The sequence below is a fragment of the Sander lucioperca genome, chromosome 16 (assembly GCF_008315115.2).
Source record: "Sander lucioperca isolate FBNREF2018 chromosome 16, SLUC_FBN_1.2, whole genome shotgun sequence".
NCBI classification, from domain to species: Eukaryota; Metazoa; Chordata; class Actinopteri; order Perciformes; family Percidae; genus Sander; species Sander lucioperca.
Genome location: NC_050188.1, coordinates 5,614,801 through 5,634,883, shown reverse-complemented (window position 1 = coordinate 5,634,883; position 20,083 = coordinate 5,614,801). Strand labels below are relative to the sequence as shown.

Below are 20,083 nucleotides of genomic sequence, written 5' to 3'. Positions count from 1 at the left end.
CTAGCTCACCCCTCCCTCCTCCTCATCCCGCCCCCTGCCCCTCCCTTCCGCGCACTAACCCCCCCAACCCCGTTCTCTTAATACATCCACGCCCATCCCCCACCCCCAAATCCTTCTTGTCGGTTATTGGCTGGAACTCTGTTTGTTATGTTTGGTGGTGCAGGTTGGCGCAGTTTGTTTTTGTTGCCGTTTATGGAGCCTGGGCTATCTACAGAGACCGTTTTTTTTACAGTGTGTTCAGGGGACAGGCAGCTAGCGGATAGTGAGGAGATGTTTGCTGTATGTGACAAAAAAATGTTGTAGCCTAAAAAAATGTGTGACATCGCTTAGAGCACCTTTAAGAGTCATACTCACATGAAAGCAGCCCAATAAGACTTCATAACAATGGTACTTGTTTATTTTAATTACTTGTACTGAATGAAAAAATTTATAAATAACAAATGGAACTTAAATTAATTCTAAATTGGGACATTGGTCTTTTTCTCTCTACAGAGATTTGTGCAGGCAGAGAAATAATAGAACCAAATGGTATTTCCATTTTTGAATGGAGGGCCTGAATGCTGCATGGGTATTTAGAGGTGGGCTTTGGGTTCATTTAATGAGCACAGATGTGGTATCAGCTTAGTTTGGTACAACAAGACTTCAATCCTGGATGTGACGCTTGCCGTAACCTCGGGCAACGAACACCCTGGCTCTTGTTAATAAATAACATACCCGCAACACTGAGGGGGGAAGCTTGGGCCTGGGGGTGTTTGTTCAGACTAGATAAATAATTTAACTCTTGCCAAACCACACAAAGCCGCCCACATTGGTTGATCAGGCAGGCAGAAATGGAAGCAAAGTTTTTCCTCGGATATATTCTGTAGATGAAGCATTGAAGTAGAAATATGTGATTGCATAAAGTCAGTTGTTAAATGTGTTCACCCAAATATACTTTTGATTGTCAATGAACCAACCCTCTCCTGTGCAGTTCTTGTGGTGAGATTCTATATGGACTTTTTGAAATTGTTTTGCTGTTTTTAAATGAGTCATTGAAGTATACATTGGTTAACTTTCTTTCCAGTCATGTTTGCCATCATATTGCTCTTAAGAGCATCAGTTGCAGTTCAGTCCTGGTCACACCAGCATTTAAAATGGCAAAACTCAGCAGGAAAATCAATTCATTACAATGGAATCCGCGCAATCAGGGCAAAGTAAATCTGCGGATGACATGCAAAATTGTGACTAGGGCTAGCATCTTCCTGGCTTGTTCATGTGTGAGCTGTTAGCTTGCCAGGTACAGTAGCTCCACTTTCAGGGGCTTGTGAATGGGCTGTAAGGGTTGCTGATGTTGCTAATTTCATCCACACCCAATACTATCTGTATTTTGTGTATGGCTTTTGCTACCCATTTGTTAGATAATTGATCAAAACTATTACTATAACTATAACTAGTTGTCCATGGGCAATACTAAATGTTTTATATTCTTGTGAATTGAATATATTTGGGTTTCGGACTATAGGTCAGACAAAACAAATAATCTGAAGATGCTTGCCTTGGCTCTGGGAAATTGTGATGGGCATTAAAGTGCCCATATTATGAAAAAATCACTTTTTCTGGGATTTGGGGTGTTATGTTGTGTCTCTGGTGCTTCCACACACATACAAACTTTGAAAAAAATCCATCCATGCTGTTTAGAGTGAGATACGGTTTCTGAATGTGTCCTGCCTTCAGTCTCTGGGTGAGCTGCTCAAAATCGACACGGCTTGTGACGTCACAAGCCGAAACGAGCAGGCTAACCGCAACCATTAGCTCGTAGCGTTAGCATGCTAACGCTAATGCTAACGCTAGCATGCTAACGCTAGCATGCTACCTCGTTCTCAGTAGCAAAGCACTGCTACAACACACACAAGTTCACCATAATCTACAAAAGAACTACTTACATGTGCGCCCTCATTTAGAAGTCTCCCAGCTAATCCTGCCTTGTAACTGACCGAAGTTGTAGAAACAGCCTTTCTTTTACTGTCTATGGAGCTAGCTAGCTGACATGAGCTACATCTGAGCTACTGGGCATGTGCAGTGCAATCAAAGATAGTATAGAAGAAGAAGAAGAAAAGAGGTCTCACTCTGTAGCTAAAACAGAGACCAGGTGAAAAGAGGATCTGCAGCAGTGAGAGAGAGCGGTGCAGTACAACAAAAATATGGTGTTTTTTGAAAATTAAACCATGTAAACCTATTCTGGTACAACCTTAAAATACAATTATGAACCTGAAAATGAGCATAATATGGCTGCTTTAATGACTAGTTTGTCAACAATGGAAATAATCATTAGTTGAAGAACTACACTAAATGCTTTACCGTAATACCAGCTGCCAGCCGCTCAAACTCCATAAATCTGAGTCAAGTCTCTTAAAACTTTTATTACAGTGCTCAGCATAAATGAGTACACCCATGCTAAATTGACTAAAAAGAGGAATAAAAAAAATCATCTTTTGGAAATTGAACTTAATGCCTTAATTAAAAAATCCAACCTTTAAGGACACCAATTTTCTTTGTGAATGAATAATGTATCGTGAATAAATAAATGTTCTTCCTTAAAATACAGGGGGCATAAGTGAGTACACCCCTATGTTAAATTCCCATAGAGGTATGCAGATTTTTATTTTTAAAGGCCAGTTATTTCATGGATCCAGGATACTATGCATCCTGATAAAGTTCCCTTGGCCTTTGGAATTAAAATAGCCCCACATCATCACATACCGTTCACCATACCTAGAGATTGACATGGTTTTATTTCAGTTAGCCTAATAGCTGGTTTGATTTGCATTGAGAGATGATTTTATGGAAAGTACCTCATGCCAATCTCTAGGTATGGTGAAGGCTATGTGATGATGTGGGGCTACTTTAATTCCAAAGGCCAAGGGAACTTTATCAGGATGCATAGTATCCTGGATCCATGAAATAACTGGTCTTTAAAAATAAAAATCTGCCTGCCTCTATGGGAATTTAACATAGGGGTGTACTCACTTATGCCCACTGTATTTTAAGGAAGAACATTTATTTATTCACGATACATTATTCATTCACAAAGAAAATTGGTGTCCTTTTTAATTTTTTAATTAAGGCATTAAGTTCAATTTCCAAAAGATGATTTTTTATTCCTCTTTTTAGTCAATTTAGCATGGGTGTACTCATTTATGCTGAGCACTGTAATAAAAGTTTTAAGAGACTTGACTCAGATTTATGGAGTTTGAGCGGCTGGCAGCTGGTATTATGGTAAATCATTTAGTGTAGTTCTTCAACTAATGATTATTTCCATTGTTGATAAACTAGTCATTAATGCCCATCACAATTTCCCAGAGCCAAGGCAAGCATCTTCAGATTATTTGTTTCGTCTGACCTATGGTAATTAAGGCATTAAGATCAATTTCCAAAAGATGATTTTTTTATTCCTCTTTTTAGTCAAATTTAGCATGGGTGTACTCATTTATGCTGAGCACTGTAACTTTGTTTTCGATGACAGTTATGCAACTGTTATGTCATTCCCAGAGTCGGTTACTGTGGATTTTTTTCTTTAAACTTGTATCTGTAAGTGCTTCTCCCCTCTCCTGTTGCAGGATGGCCATCCAGGTTGACAAGTTTGACTTTGAGAGTCTGCCACAGCCGGACCAGGAGACAGCTCGCTTCACTAACCCCAAACAGCTGGAGGAGGAGCGACAACATGCCCAGGGCTGCCAGATCAACAGCAAGCTGGGCATCTGTTGGAGCATCATATCCTTCCAGTGGCTACATGTATGGTAGAGTTATATCAGAGAAACCAGCCTGAGCTGAGCATTGCTAGAAAGACAGTAGAAACAGAGGGTAAAGGTTTACATCCATAATTTGAGTTTCCTTAGTCTCAAAAGAAAAAGGTCATTATCTCCAATAGGTGGTCAAACAAAATTATTTTGTTGAATAGTGTTGTTTGTTGGCAGTCAGATCAGTGAAAACAGGACATCTGGATCCTACATCTGGAGGCCCTCTGGCAGGAGGGATCTTGTTCGCCTGCACTGACAGATGGGAAAGTGTATGGCAAAGTACTTGCCACTCTGACACTGAGAAGTGCTGTCGTAGTGTGTGTGTATGTTTGGGTGGGTAAATGTGCCACATACTTGTATCAATATGATACATTTTCCCATAGGTCCTAGTCTGCGGGCGAGCTTTGTGGTCCGACCAAGGTACAGTAATCTTTGACAGCATTGTCAGCATGTTGCTCTCTGCAGTCTGCTTTTCCTCAGGGAGACAATTCTCTGTATCTACAGTATTCCTTCATATACTGTTGTCATCTGGCTTGTCACGTACATGTTGACCATCAACTCACTTGCCATCCGAACTAAAAAAAAGAACTAATGAGAATGAGTTCCATTAAAAAAGGTTCCTGGGTTCCTGGAAAAGTTTCTGCTGTTGGAAAGAGCTACTATTCATCACGCATATAGTGCTGTGTATCAGCCCATAACTCATCAGTTTGCAGTTTGAGATTTAAGAACTGCCTGTCAGATTGTTGGTGTGCATGGTGTACAATTAATGATGAATCTAATCTCTGAGCTACTGCAGCTGCCATTATATTTTTCCTTTTTATGAAGGCGTAAACACCCTCTTCATTATGTGCATTGTTTTTATCTACAAGTAATTTGGCAGCGTGTAGGCAGGGATGGAGAATGAAAATGACATACAAATATAGCATCCTTTTACTGGAGCAAAAATCAGGCCGAAACGGCCTGTTTGATCATTACATCAGAGCTAGAACATATGTTAATTTGTAAATTGAAACAAGTTTCTCTTGAAGCTGAACAGAATATAGACAAGCTCTAGCAAGTACGTCATCAACAGACAAATCCTGCTCCGTAGACCGGCAAACAGCTCACTCTGACTTTTCTGGGCTATAGGGACAAAAACAAGGAAACATTTAGGAAATGTGCAGCTCTCTAACGTAAGCGATGAGAAAGAGGTATCACACTCTCTCAAGGCCATAATGGAAAATTTAAGTAGTTTGGATGGAAAATCTCTTTTGTGAAGTCACTTATTCATTCAGCTTGAATGGACCAACACCGAAATTGCTATCAAGTTAAGTCTTGATGCTATCGTTTCGGGCACAGGGAGACATTTCTGTGTGTGTAGATAGTGACTCAGCTGTCTTACGTCCTTGGAATAGCACAATGTAAATTCTGCTTCAGGGTGGATTTTCCCTTTACAACATGAAAGAAGTTTAGAAATAAAAGATTTGATTACAGCGCGTGTCACACTCCAAAACACTCAGTTGGCCTTGAGCAAAGCAACAGGCACTTTAATTTGTAATGTATGAGTTAGTTATTATTGTAACTCCCTGTAAAGCTGTCTGAGCTGGCGTAGTACATCCAGATAACAGTTTGTCTAAGATATTACAGCCAGCCAGAAGCAACAGCACATTACTTCAAGAAAAGATTGACTTCAGCAGACACAAGTGTAGTTTAGGACTTGTTTTAAAATTGTACAGCTTACCTTAAAGGCATTGTTCTCAGCTGTACTCCTTAAGCGACACTATTTGTGTCATTTTTCTAAACTTAGGTAGGCTCTTCCTAACTGTCAAGACTCCCAGGCTCTGCCCACTCTTTGTGTTTTACTGCAAGCATTTGGACTGAAAAGCTGCTAATAAAGCTCACAAGCAAGCACCAAATCAAAGCAGAGATGCACCAAGTCTCCCAAGTTTTGAATTAACATAAGCAATGACTTGTCCATTCTCTTTTGCTAGGAAGGGCTGTGGTGCAAGACATATAAGTATTCCAGGCAACAAACGAAAAAGTGCCAAACTCTGAATGATTGCTGACAGTAAGTTTAGTGGGTGGACAAGCATGTTGATCATCCACACATTGTGTCTGTGATTGTTCAGCTCTATAGCAATTTAAGGGAATGGACTTGTTGGATGTGTAACCCTAACCCTTTGGCCTCAAATATACTGTAAATGATGCACTGTAGCTGAACAGCACGGTCTCACGGCAGTTTGTGTTATTGTCACGTTATTTTTAATCTATTGATTCGTGTACAACAACACGTTTATCTTGTTTTTTTCGTGGTGGCCAGCACGAATGGGAACCATCTATACGGAGGTTGGGTTTAGGAAAAGATTAACGGGGAAAGCAAATGTCACACCCCGGGACACGCGACAACAACAACGGGACGGCGGAGGTTGGGTTTAGGAAAGAAACGACGGGGAAAGGACGCCTCACACACCGGGAGAAGGCCGTGGGGAACACGCGACAATAACGGGACGGTTGTGATTAGGAAAACAACGGGGAAACAAAATGCCACACGCGGAACTCGATCCCCGGTCTTCCGGGTGAAAGTCCTGTATTGTTTGACCCATCCACCACCCTGACCAACCTCCCCACACGGATTTTCGGCTTTTCATACTACTCCCTACCGTAGTCGTGCTGTGATCACAGAATATGCTTCCCATTGAAATGCATTATTTTACATAATCGTGCTGGCCACCACGAAAAAAATGAGAAAAACGTCCCTGTGAACACGAATCAATAGATCAAATAACGTGACCATTTCACGAACTGCCGTGAGACTGGGTTGAGCTGAAAGTGGATTCCACCCCTAATTGGAGTGCTTAATCTTAGAATATTAAATCCTGTTTCACAAAACCACAGATAAATGAATCCAATTATGCTTACAAAGTTTATTTTGCAGGCAGTCCCCTCCACAGTACAGTATGGAGTTCATAAGACCCTTAACCCGACCCATGTTCAATCGTATCCATTTAAAATAAGAAGATGTTGTGACCTGTGATTCATTATGAGTCAGACTCTGAGTTTGGAAAAGATCCAGCCGGCACAGTATAAGTATGTTTTGTCCTTCTCTCTCTCTCTCTGCCTCTGCATGCATACTGTACTGTCTTTACAGTCTCCCTCAAAGGTTAATAGACTCAGGTTTGGTGCTCCATACGCTGCTCGTCTCACTCATTATTCCAAATATCAACTGTGTAAATGATCAGCTGTGTCCTTATCATCACATATCATCTGGGTCATTGCTCTCTGACAGCCATATTTGTTTTGATGCCGCATTCATACATTGAAAGCCTAGCCTGCGATCAGTCTAATGCCATCATTATAGTGAGGTTACAGAAGGATGCTCTACATGTACCTTTGGCATCTAAATGAATGCATTACACAAATATGCAGTTCATTTATAGGGACTTTTATTTTCCACCATTTGCATATTGTGCTAATACTTGTAAGGCATATGAATGTGGCTGTGAATTGGGGAAATCAATGCCATATTTTGTGCCAGTTAGAATTAATAGTAACTGACTATTCTGGTATCTAATGCCTTTATGAATGGTCTGGTGGTAGTTCTTTAATATTGCTGTTTTTGATGTCTGTGTAACATGAGGAACATACATCCACACATTAAGTATACATTAAGCAGCTTTCACATCTTTAAAAAATATCAATCACAAGTCAATTTGGCCCTTTGATCTCCTGGTAGAAGAGTGTAAGCAGTTCTGTGAATAAAACGAGGAGGTAAGCGACTGTGCAGTGTGATGCAAGTATTAAACTTCATTGACTTGGCTATAAGAAAGCAGGGATGTTTCCTCACAGCTGATTTTTAATAATTGACTTGAGTTTTATAATAAATGTAATAATTCAGATGGCCGGTTACCTGTTTAAGGTATACCACGGTTTGAAAAAGTAATCGTTTCAAAACCACTAAAAACATTTTGGGACAGACAGTGCAGCTCAAAATAGAATACATTGTGTTCAATGGAAAAAGTTGGGGTTTTTTACCCCGACATTTCAAAATAATACATTTTAAAGCTGTAATTGCAATACTCTAATACCGTGAAACCGTGATCTTTTTGCTGAAGGTTATCATACTGTCAGAATCTCATACTGGCCCATGCCTAAACTCCACATACACTTTTGCTGTACAATATTGTTTTTCTCTGCAATTTGAAGTAAATGAAATGAGAGGGAAAAGTTTGCTTCATGTTGCTGTGGCTGTTTTGCTTCACAGATGCTATTTCATCTTCCATTTAAAAACAAATTAGATCTCCCATTTAATATCGCTGTTTTTGATGTCTGTGTAACATGAGGAACACATTAAGTATACATAAGCAGCTTTCACATCTTTAAAAATATCAATCACAAGTCAATTTGGCCCCTGGTAGAAGAGTGTACAAGCAGTTCTGTGAATAAAACAATGAGGTAAGCGACTGTGTAGTGTGATGCAATGTTTTTTCGATTTTTACTGTGATGTGAGTTTTATACTAAATGTAATAATTGAAGTGATAATCATGCTTTTTTGTCGTATTTCTGGATTAGGTACATCATCAGAATCTTCTTTATAAACCCTACACATTGTCAGCGACAAAACAGTATGGGGCCCATTAATATAGTCTCTGGTGGAAAGCTAATTATCCATTAAGGCTCTGCTGAAAAGGGACTTGTCTGTGCTCAAAGTCTCCGAGGTTGTCAGTTAGGGTTAGAATGTCAGATAAGATATGCTCATTCGCCCATGATTGCCTGCACACTTCAGGGCTCAGAGCTGAAACTTATCACTTGAGAAAGTGGACCAGACGGATCAGCTGAAGGGAAAAAAAAACTCTGTCAAAGAAGAAAAGAAAAAAACAAACTAAAGAAAAAGTGATATAATATATATCAATAATAAGGAAAGTAAGGTTGAAAGAAAAGAAAGCACAGAAATGAGCTGAAGTGTGCTAAGAGTTGACTTTTAGTTGAATTTTAAGTAGTTAAAACAGTTGAAGTGTAAGCGTTAACACGTAAAGCACTAAACAGAGTTAAAGTCATATTGAAAGAAGTTGTGGCAGGTGTAGGCACTGAAGGGAAAGTGGAGTCATTTGTCACAAAGTACTTTATTATTAATATAGTAGTGTCAATATAAATTAGTATGGTAGTGTAGTAGTAATAGCAGCAGCAGCAGCAGCTGTAAAACTGACTACAAGCTCTGCTCCCTGAATTTTAAACACATAACTCCCACTAATCTTAAAGAGGACCTATTATGCTCATTTTCAGGTTCATACTTGTATATTGGGTTGCTACTAGAACATGTTTACATGTTTTAATGTTCAAAAAACATACTTTTTCTCATACTGTCTGTCTGAATATACATGTATTCACCCTCTGAAGCGCTCTGTTTTGGCGCCTGTCTCTTTAAGCCCCCCTCCCGAAAAAGCCCAGTCTGCTCTGATTGGTCAGCATATCCGGGTCTTCTGCATCTGGGCTCTTGGAGTCTCTGCACCGTCATTGCAGCCGGGGAATGACTGTAACGGCGCTGTAGCGACACCTACTACCTATATGTAGTATAGTTGTGACATTACAACCGTACGGAAGTCCTGACGGCTCGTTTAAAAATATTTCTCTATGGATTGATTTTGATACTTTCACATTTAAATTGCCCCTCAACCTGGCTTGTATTAAATATTTAAAATCTCACTTTTAACGATTTATAATCACAGTGTACAATATGATGTACTTTTATTCAACTCCTAGTGTTGCTGCAAGTAACTATGGTATATGTGTATACAGCAAAGTTTTTCATGTTGATTAGTTGTCGATATGCACCAAGCGTCTCCATCATGTTGCCCTTAACCGTACCCACCCTTCCCTGCGGCGCCATGGAGAGGCCAGTGTGGAGGGAGTCCTCAATCAGCTGGTCCTGGAGCACCTACAGCTCGCTCCTTTGCAGTGGGGTGAGTCTCTCACACACTCTGTGTGTGTGTGTGTGTGTGTGTGTGTGTGTGTGTGTGTGTGTGTGTGTGTGTGCGCGTGCGTGCGCATCTCCATGCTTGTGAGATTATGAGTTGTGATGCACCACATTTATGAACATAAGTTTGTGAACTCCACTAGGCGTGGGCCGGTTACCTGTTTAAGTCAAAAAGTCAAATTTTTCGTCATACCGTTTCTGCGGTATGAGCTGTTTTTTATGAGTCATCAAGGACAGACAGTGCAGTTCAAAATAAAATACATTGTGTTCAATGGAAAAAAAAAAAGTATTTTTTTTTTACCCAGACATTTCAAAATAATACATTTTAAAGCTGTAATTGCAATACTGTAATACCGTGAAACCGTGATCTTTTTTGCTGAAGGTTATCATACCGTCAGAATCTCATACCGGTCCATGCCTAAACTCCACGTATACTTCTGCTGTACAATATTGTTTTTCTCTGCAATTTGAAGTAAATGAAATGAGAGGAAAACGTTTGCTTCGTGTTGCTGTGGCTGTTTTGCTTCACAGATGCTATTTCGTCTTCCATTTAAAAACAAATTAGATCTCCCATTATGCTTTCCGTATGTTTGTCCGCCAATCACTCTTATCTACGTGGATCAATAGCCAACTCTTTACCTGTCACTTAATGCATAAACCCTTCAGAACTGGTCTCAAGCCATGTTTTTTATTTGCATTCTTAATGGGCTACAGGCTATTTTGGAGAAGTGTAGACAACAGCTTGGGAAATGTGTAGATCACCGGGGGGGGGACACAGAATTTGTAGGAGCACTCTTCGGTCGCACCATCTGTGATCATCCTCTGAAAGCGCTTTTGATTTACTGCGGGTGTTTGTTTTCTGAGATTCCCCGCCCCTCTCCCTCTCCGGGCACTGCCAGCATTTTGATTAGTCAGCTGGGGCTGTCCTGCTTTGGCAAAGAGAATGCAGTCTGCAAAATGAAGCGACGCAGCAGATCAAGCACGCAACTGTAAGAATCTATTGGGACAGAAATAGGGAGGGGATGAAGGCAAATAACTTCACTGGGTTCACTGTTCTAGGTAGTGTTGCAGTTTCAGTTCAGGCCTTTTGCAGGCATTGCTGGTTATAAGCCAGATAATTTGCCTCAGCCCATTAGGATGCCTTTGTCAGGGTTGCTAAGGCTATCACAGGCTCCATTACGGATATAGTTCAAGCATTTCCTCTGTGTCTAAAATCGTTAGTCCAATGGATACTTTTTAATGCCGTTGGGTCTCTGTAAGCCTCACACTTACACAGATACTGTAGATGAATATAACTCGCTTGTTAAAAAATTCAATTGTACAGTAGTATTTAATTGCTCTGGTGTTTATTAAAGCTTTGTGCTCTGTTTGTTTTTTCTTTTTTCAGTTTCTGTGCTATTGATTGAGCCTCTACAATGGTACTCTTGTTTATTTCCCTTTGATTACATACTTTAAGATGCCAGAAATGACTACGTTTAAACTGTTGCTCATTCAGTCAACTGTTTTTTTCCCACATTTCTTGCCGCTCTGACTATGAAAAGATTTTACCTTTTTTTTTTTTTTTTTTTTTTTTTTTAGAGAGTAGAAACTGTTTCAATCCATTGCGGATCTCATGGTAATTAAATCCTCCACAGTCCTAATCTAATACACTTGAATATTTCACTGCCATTAGTTCATTTAAACTCCTCAAGGAGGTGACAGAATTCTTCAATTAAACTCTTGAGAGTTAAAATCCTTTTTTTTGTCATTTGCCCAAAGTCTGTTACTGAGCAGACACTGCCTCATCTGTGCTGTTTCAGTCTCATCGATAGAGAATCATTGCACAATGTCAATCTGTCTTTAATTTTAAAAACATAGATGCTGTTATGCCTGCTTCATTTGCATCCTGTGAAATATTGTAAACCTCTTTTTACCCTTCTCAAGCATAAGACTTTAAAGGCGTTGCAGTGGTTGTTATCACTCTAGCACACTTCATTTCCTTGTCTATAAAAAAAAATGACAAACGTGGAATTCATTATAGATTATTACACTGCTGATGTGTAATGGCACTATTTAGAAATTGAGTGCATTAAAAATACAAAACATTTTTTGAACAAATGTAAATAGGGTCAGTTGTGCACATGCACTGTGTACATGTGCTTTTCTGGAGCCGCCAGGGGAGTCATTACCCCCCCACCCATGACAGCACCATGGCAATATTTCCATCAGGGTTTCCCCTGACAACAAGACAACAACGTCCGTGGACAGACATAGTTACTGACGCCAACGTCATAACAGTTTGGACAGTCTGTCTTCTCGGATTTGCATGTCTGAACGTAACCTAAGTTTAGTTTTGTTTCATAAAACAGATCATTTATTTTGTGGATGTCAGTGGAGAACATTGATATGAAAAAAAACATGCATACTTGCACATACAATCTCATAAAAGTTGCATCAAGATCCAGTTTTTGATTGGGTTAAAAGACAACTGTTCAAAGGCACTAAAAATATGACATCTGAGAAACTGAAGCAGACAGTTATTAAATATATTAACGCATTATTAAGGGGGTTAGGAGAGCCAACTTTCAGTCTTACATATACATTTCCTTTCCATTTCAAATGTTGACTGAGCACGTATTCAAATACAGTAACAATAACATCTTAAAACAACGGAGTATTTATTTATAGACACTGTGCCTCAGCCCCGAGTTACTGTATAAGACTCTGACATCATTGCTTGAGCTCAGCCAATTGTGTAGCATGAGAAACGTGATGCCTCCTTATGATTTGCTACCATAGAAACCTATGAATATTTGATCGCACAGGTTCCAGTAAATGGAGAACATGGAAAATGCCAGAATCAGTTATATGGCCTTGTGTTTGTTTACAAGCTCATTATTATTATCGAATGGGAAGCAATCGGAGGCCATTAGTAAATGATCTACCTCTGGGCAGAATCAGCCTCACAGTCACATCAGCAGAGCTGCAATAATGTAAGATCACATTTGATGATATTCACCAAGTAATTACAAAAGAACGATGCAAGTATTTTTTTTTTTGTTCCTGCTTAATTTCAATTGTGGCTGTAATTCACTGAGGGGGCTAGAATGTAAAGTGGATTACTTTTAAGTTTATGTGGTTTTTGAAGAAAACCAACAGAAACGGAAGAGAGGACTGCGTTTCCTCTTTCTTTTCTTTACGCCGTCTAGAGAGCATATCTCATCTAGTACTTTTTTCTCCTTAGATATGTGGACAGACAACAAACAATCCTTCAAAAAGCCTGCTGTTGTGCTTTTGTTTTGGAAAGAAATGAACATAGCACATTTGCAGAAAATGTTTGGACAGGTTTTATGGAACAGGAAAAACCGTGTAAATAAGATTATGCCTAAAACTGTAATAGGCATTAATATAAGTCTGGACTGATGTGTGCCTCTTGCCTGAGTACTGATTTTGAAATTAGTACTTTTTTTCAGTATTTTTCTACTGAGTTTCTTTGCTTTCCATTATCATTTACTTTTCTGCTTCAACAAAAAAAAGCTGTCCAGTAAACTGTATACGTTGAGCATAGCGTTGTTGAAAAGGGTAGACAGTTCTACAAACAGTCTAGGGGCTCTATTTTAAGGATCTAAGCGCACGAACAAAAAGGGTCCGTGCGCTGGGCGCATGGTTCTAAAGGGTTGTACTTAGTGTCTTCATTAATTCATAGGTGTGTTTTGGGCGTAACATGCAATAAACCAATCGGAGGGTCATCTCCCATTCCCTTTAAAAGCCAGGCGCGTTTGTACCTTGGTGCATTGCTATTATGATGGCGGATTTGCACCGTAATATTTTTATTTGTAATCTTTTGCATGTTTGTGTGCTGCTGCGCTTCCCTGTGTGTGTGTGTGTGTAACAAGTATAGTGTGCGCGCGCTGTGCATAAACCTAGGCGCATTTTACTAATTTGCTGTTAAAATAACAATGAAATGCTGCACTATTGACTTTAGACCAGGTTTTTGTTGGTCAATGGCGCGATCACTTCCCGCTGCCTCAAGATAGCAATACGCCAAGAATTCACCTGAACACACCTCGCCCATGGGCGCACAGATGGGCGCAAGTGCATTTGCTGTTTAAACGACGCGGGCACTGGATGGGAAATTGACAACTGTGTCTGTCTTAAACTAGCAAAGACACGTGCGTCGGGCTTTGTGCTGCACTGCGCCGGGTGCAAGACAGGGCCCTAAATGTCAGCAGAGCACCCTTGGATATTTTCTCAACTATTGTTTTTTTTCAGAAGGTTGCTGGCTGATTGGTTTAATTATCTGTGACAAAATTGTATTACGCTCCCAAAACCTATAAGTGGTACTTGTCATCCTTAAAATTGGAGAACTCAGAGGGAAGACGTTTGACGAGAGGCTGCGGGATGGAACACACTAAATTAGGATGTAGATATCCCCTCTTTAATACAGTACACAGTAGACTCTACATTGTTTAAATACGACAGCAGGGTGACTGAATCTATTGTTACCAAAGTGAACAAGAAGGTCTATGATGAAATGCTCAATTTATGACTCCAGCAAACTGAAATGGTCAGGTCCAGAATTATTTTCTTTCATCATTCATCAGCAAAAGATCATTCAAATGTGTAATCGGTCAAATATAGATACCTCTATTGTTTCCATTCATGTTTCCTAGCTTCTTCTTTGACAAATTACTACCACCAGCTGTCAATTAATGGAGTAGCTCAAAACAGTATGAACACACAGTGAGTATTGAAGTGTGTATCGTGGTAGCTCCATGGTACTACTAGATGTCAAAAAGCCCACAGAGTACCTTTAGTTCAATGAATATGATTTTGTTACAGTAAGAACCTTTGTTGATAATTATTACATTCGTTCTACATATATGTCCCAGCATGTCATATTAGTATATCAGATGTATTAGTATTGGTGATTGTTAATATCCCATTATGGGTCAAAATGAGGTTTTATAGGATTCCTTGACAGACATTTTCTAAATTTAAATGGCTTTCTACACATGTATCATTTAATAAAGGTTAAATACTTTTAAATGGGTTAAAAGTATTTAACCTTTATTTAACCAAGATGTCTCTTAATGGCCCTGACACACCAACCATGATAATCAGCCGTCAGACAGTCTGGCGAGGTCGGTGACTCGAGTCCGTTCGGTGTGTTCCGTGCCGTCGTCCGTTGGAGGAGCTGTCGGCCTTCATTTTGGCCGAACTGACTTGCTGGGAGGGCGGGCAGTCGGACTCAGTGGCCAATCTGATTGGTGGAGTGCTAACCCGGAAATGACGAGCGGGATCAGCGTGACTAGAGCCTCTCAAAATCTGACGGAAATCTTTTAAACTGACCTTTGTCGATCTGAAATGAAGACAGATTCAGCAACTGCATGGCCTATTTCTCGCTTAAAATGTTTTCAGAAACACGTTTCGGTGAACTATCTGAACAAAGCTGCCATTATGCCCGGTTGTAAAGTCCGGGAGCAGACCGACGTGACGCATTCGTCCAATCAGCTGCCGGTTTTCATTGTTTGGGCGACAATACAGATTAGCACCGCCTGCTGTTATGGAGACGTATTACGTCTCGCTCACGTGCAGAACCTACTCTCAAGTCGGCGTCGCTTCGGTGTGTTCCCGAGGCACTTTTTTGACCAACTCGGGGAGGCAGTCAGTGCAACTGCCTTTTCTGCCGACGGTCGGCCGTCGGGTTGGTGTGTCAGAGCCATAAGACACACTCTTTTTGATAAGAGAGTGGAGTACATGTAATTGACACAGTCACGTCAAAAAAAACAAAAACTAATGTACAACATTTATATGAAACACAGTAAGTTTTCACCTGAGAGCCATGAAACAGAGAGCTTAACTTTTCAAAACGTTACATTTCTACTTGAAACATCTAACTAAAGTGAAACGAGTCTCTGTCTGTCTGTCCTTCGATTTTCTCGACAACCGTTCATCCGATCAACTTCACACGTGGGCGGGTGTATTGCTGAGGACCCAGGGAAGTGCAGTGTGGAATGCGAGCCCTTGGGATTTACGGGACTTATTTATCAGTAGTGCTTTATGTGTTACACTGTGTAGTGTATTGAGAGGGCATCCCCGTTAACTGTTACACCGCCGAACGGCATGCTGGGTACAGCTCGCTTTCCGTCGCTTGCTACAGTACATTCAAGAACAGATGAAGAAAGAGAGACCAGAGATGTTACTCTGTAGCAAACTCAAAAATGTAAGGCATTAGCGATGCAACTTTGGAAATGAACGCTTTTGTTCCCAGAAATAGCCTGGTCCCAGAGAGCCAGCTGTTAGTAAATGGCGAGTATGCTCTAACTAGCATTGCTTGGGGACGCAAGTATGTCATGGCAGATGTATTACACAGGACCCAAGGAAGCACAGTGTCGAGCGTGAAGTTGTTTGCGGTGCGGTTTTCGAGAAATACCACAGGCCAAGCAATCGGCCCGTTTGATACAGGCACGTATTGAACGGGCTCTGTGTTTTGAACATAGACTAGATAGATGGAAGAAGCTTTCAGGTCTTGTTCTGCCAACCATGCTAGCTAGCTACAGCTAGCATTGGCTGGTAACTTAAGGGAAAGTTTGCCAATTTTCTGTACTGCCGTGAATGTAGATCAGTGGCGTCAGGACCCGGTGGTCCACGTTAACTTTCTGTCTAGCATTTAGCGCAGCGCCATTGCAACCATTAACAACACTAGCTTGTCCGCGTCGTCCTCCCCAGCTCCACCCTCTCGTCCAAAAACCGCTGCATCCGGTTTAAAAAAATTGCCAAACTTGAGGCTTAAAAACAGTAGTCCACAAACCAATATGTGACGTCACTGCTGCATCATCCACTATTTTTACAGTCTGTGGTGTTGAATGTGGTGTGAAGGCAGTGTTATCAAATGCAGTTTGTCTTGTCGATTATCACAAATCCAGTGCGTGTTGACTCAATTCCACTTAAACATTTTTATTTGCACTTTCATACGTCCATATCAGTGTAACCCAGTAGCGGTTCTAATGCCAGAACAGGTGGTATCATTTGTTTTTTTTTGCAGCCTGGCATAATGTAAATAGCCCAATTGATTATAGCTCCTCAGCTGTCAATTTGATTAAAGGCAAAGTGGTGCACCTCGTGATAGGAGTCGCTTTGTCAACCTAATGGAGTGTTGCTAAATAAACAGCCACCTGGCCAATCAGACGGAGCTCTCTGAGGGGTTGACACCATCGAAGCAGGTTATGATGCTGTGCTAAAGGAGATCACAAGGTCTGTATCAAACAGGAAGCGCCCTGACATTGTTAAGATAAGGGTGACAGTTTTAATTATCCTCTTGAGGGAAGTTGGTGTAACAGCAAACAGGAGTAGTTTACTGCAAGTAAATGTGACTGAGTAAGAAAAAAGAAAATTGTCCCATACTTAAATCCACACTATAATATAACGGAACAAATAAAGTTCAAGTTAAGGTAACATGCCAGCAGTAGGATATATTAAGACAAATTAAAGACATAAGGAAATCTACGTAAAAAATGAACCTAGTGTCAGAAATATGTGCAATATTTAAATAACTGTTGTTGTAATGTTAATGATGAATATTTTAAAATAAAATCAGGTGATCAATACAAAGCACAATCAAGTAGCCAAATATAAGCACCTGTAGCCAGGCTTTGATTTTCAGTATTGCCTGCCTGTTGAGAGCCGTAACCAAGCAGTGAGATGGAAAACAGCAAGCCTGAAAGCGGACTTTGCACCCATTCCCCACCCTCCCCCTCTGCCACCGGCAACCCATCTCGATGGAATACAAATTCACCCATGAATGGAAAGACAAATGTTTAGCCTGGGAGAGAGATGGAAAGAGAAGGGTGGGGGCCTTGCTGTAAAAGGCAGAGAGATAATTTAATAAGACAGCGCTTCTGAACTGGCTCACACCAGCGTAGTTTTTCCCTCCAACCTCACACACACACACACACACGCGCACACAAATGGACATTTGGAGCAGTCACAGGCGGTGGCTTTTCAACACACACGGGGGGCGCCTCATGGAATAATATGCCTTTAAGCTTTTGTCAGGTGTCCAATCGCCGTGAGTGCTGCAAGTTTGACAAATGGTACTGCCAAGCGGCCCACACGCACCTAACACTGAGGTCCTGTTGTGGCGATGATGATTAGAACCGCTGACCTGAGAGAGGGGATGGGAAAGAATGCATGCATGCATGCATGGCTGAAATGGAAGTTTGTCCTGACTACCACCGTGACTGGTAATATGTCACATCTGCAGTATGAGCATACATCAACTCCAGGCTCCGCTGCGGTCATCTGCACAGCAGTGATGGGGCATGTGGGAGATGGTGGTATGGTGACATCAGTCCGGTCTGCCACCAAGTTCTGAGGAAGGCCACATCAATCCACTGTTCTACTGTGCACAACCATATTTTATTTTAGATATGCTTAGACAGTATTATATTTTGAGCCCTGTGATAGACTGGCGACCTGTGCGTGGTGTACCCGGTTATACCCCACCTTTTGCCCAGTGTCAGATGGGGTAAGCTCTAGCCCCCCCAAGACCCTGTAATGGATAAGAGAGTTTAGATAATTGGTGGGTGGATGGAATGTTACAGGTAGCTAAATAATAGATGGTGTTCTGACATGGAGACAAAAAGCAGAAAATGTAGCAAAATGAATAAACATAAATCCAAAAAATATCACTGAACACAAAGAAGACACAAAAATGTTCATGGCATGCAAAGTTTCATTACTTCTACAGATTATGTAGTTTATCAACTCACCAAGGGGGTATTCCACTAATGTTGCACATCACAGTTGTTTAGAGGTGTTGGGGAGTTCACTGAAAATGACTGAAATCCTTTTGGGACTCCAAAGGGAGCTTTGTGAAATTCGATAAATTGAGGCTACATTAGCCGTTTGAAGCATAATACAAACACATTTCTGGCCGAACTGTTGGCGGTCAAGTTGCATTGTGTGGTTAATTTAGGCACCAGATTTTTATAAGGATAAATAATGCGTGGAATAAAAAAAGGTGATATGTACTGAATTGCATATTATTATTGTGTCTGTAGATTTTTAAAACAACAAATGCATAACTTAAGTGAAAATATCAGACAACATAAAACACCAACACTGTCTACAGTACATTGTCAATTCATTTTCAGAAAAAACAATTCGAATAATTTGCTGTTTGCGTTGAAAGTTAGTATTTTGAGATTAGAAAGTAATTTAAAGGTCCTATGACATGCTGCTTTTTGGATGCTTTTATATATGCCTCAGTGGTCCCCTAATACTGTATCTGAAGTATCTTTTATATAGACCTTAGTGGTCCCCTAATACTGTATCTGAAGTATCTTTTATATAGACCTTAGTGGTCCCCTAATACTGTATCTGAAGTCTCTTTTATATAGACCTTAGTGGTCCCCTAATACTGTATCTGAAGTATCTTTTATATAGACCTTAGTGGTCCCCTAATACTGTATCTGAAGTCTCTTTTATATAGACCTTGGTGGTCCCCTAATACTGTATCTGAAGTATCTTTTATATAGACCTTAGTGGTCCCCTAATACTGTATCTGAAGTCTCTTTTATATAGACCTTAGTGGTCCCCTAATACTGTATCTGAAGTATCTTTTATATAGACCTTAGTGGTCCCCTAATACTGTATCTGAAGTCTCTTTTATATAGGCCTTAGTGGTCCTCTAATACTGTATCTGAAGTCTCTTTTATATAGGCCTTAGTGGTCCCCTAATACTGTATCTGAAGTCTCTTTTATATAGGCCTTAGTGGTCCTCTAATACTGTATCTGAAGTCTCTTTTATATAGACCTTAGTGGTCCCCTAATACTGTATCTGAAGTCTCTTTTATATAGGCCTTAGTGGTCCCCTAATACTGTATCTGAAGTCTCTTTTATATAGGCCTTAGTGGTCCCCTAATACTGTATCTGAAGTCTCTTTTATATAGGTCTTAGTGGTCCCCTAATACTGTATCTGAAGTCTCTTTTATATAGGCCTTAGTGGTCCCCTAATACTGTATCTGAAGTCTCCTTCCCGAAATTCAGCCTTGGTGCAGAATTACAGCCACTAGAGCCAGTCCCACAATGAGCTTTCCTTAGGATGTGCCATTTCTGTGTCTGTAGCTTTAAATATAATAATAAATTAAATTGTCATGCCATGGGACCTTTAAAAGTGATGCATTATCGATTTATGCAAAACCATGTCGAGCTTGGTGATTTAGCCCAGAGATACAGCTCTGTCATTAATGAGGAAACCTTTTTCTTTACTCTGCTCATCAGTAGTTTTGTCAGTTTGTTTAACTTGCTAGTAATTTAAAAAAAAAAAAGTAGTGTTAACCTCTAAAATGTGACCGGCCATAGCTATGTTTGT

At 40.4% G+C, this 20,083-nt stretch overlaps 1 protein-coding gene across 4 annotated transcripts in view; it reads left to right on the top strand.

Annotated features, from left to right (window-relative positions):
• Nucleotides 1-20,083, top strand: part of trappc9 (trafficking protein particle complex 9) — a 278,262-nt gene that overhangs the window by 183,788 nt on the left and 74,391 nt on the right. For all 4 annotated transcript variants that reach the window (XM_031278503.2, XM_031278502.2, XM_035992820.1 and 1 more), the window contains 2 exons: nt 3,597-3,750; nt 9,622-9,712. In XM_031278503.2, coding sequence (XP_031134363.1) covers nt 3,597-3,750; nt 9,622-9,712 — 245 coding nt within the window. The remainder of the gene's footprint in view (nt 1-3,596; nt 3,751-9,621; nt 9,713-20,083) is intronic.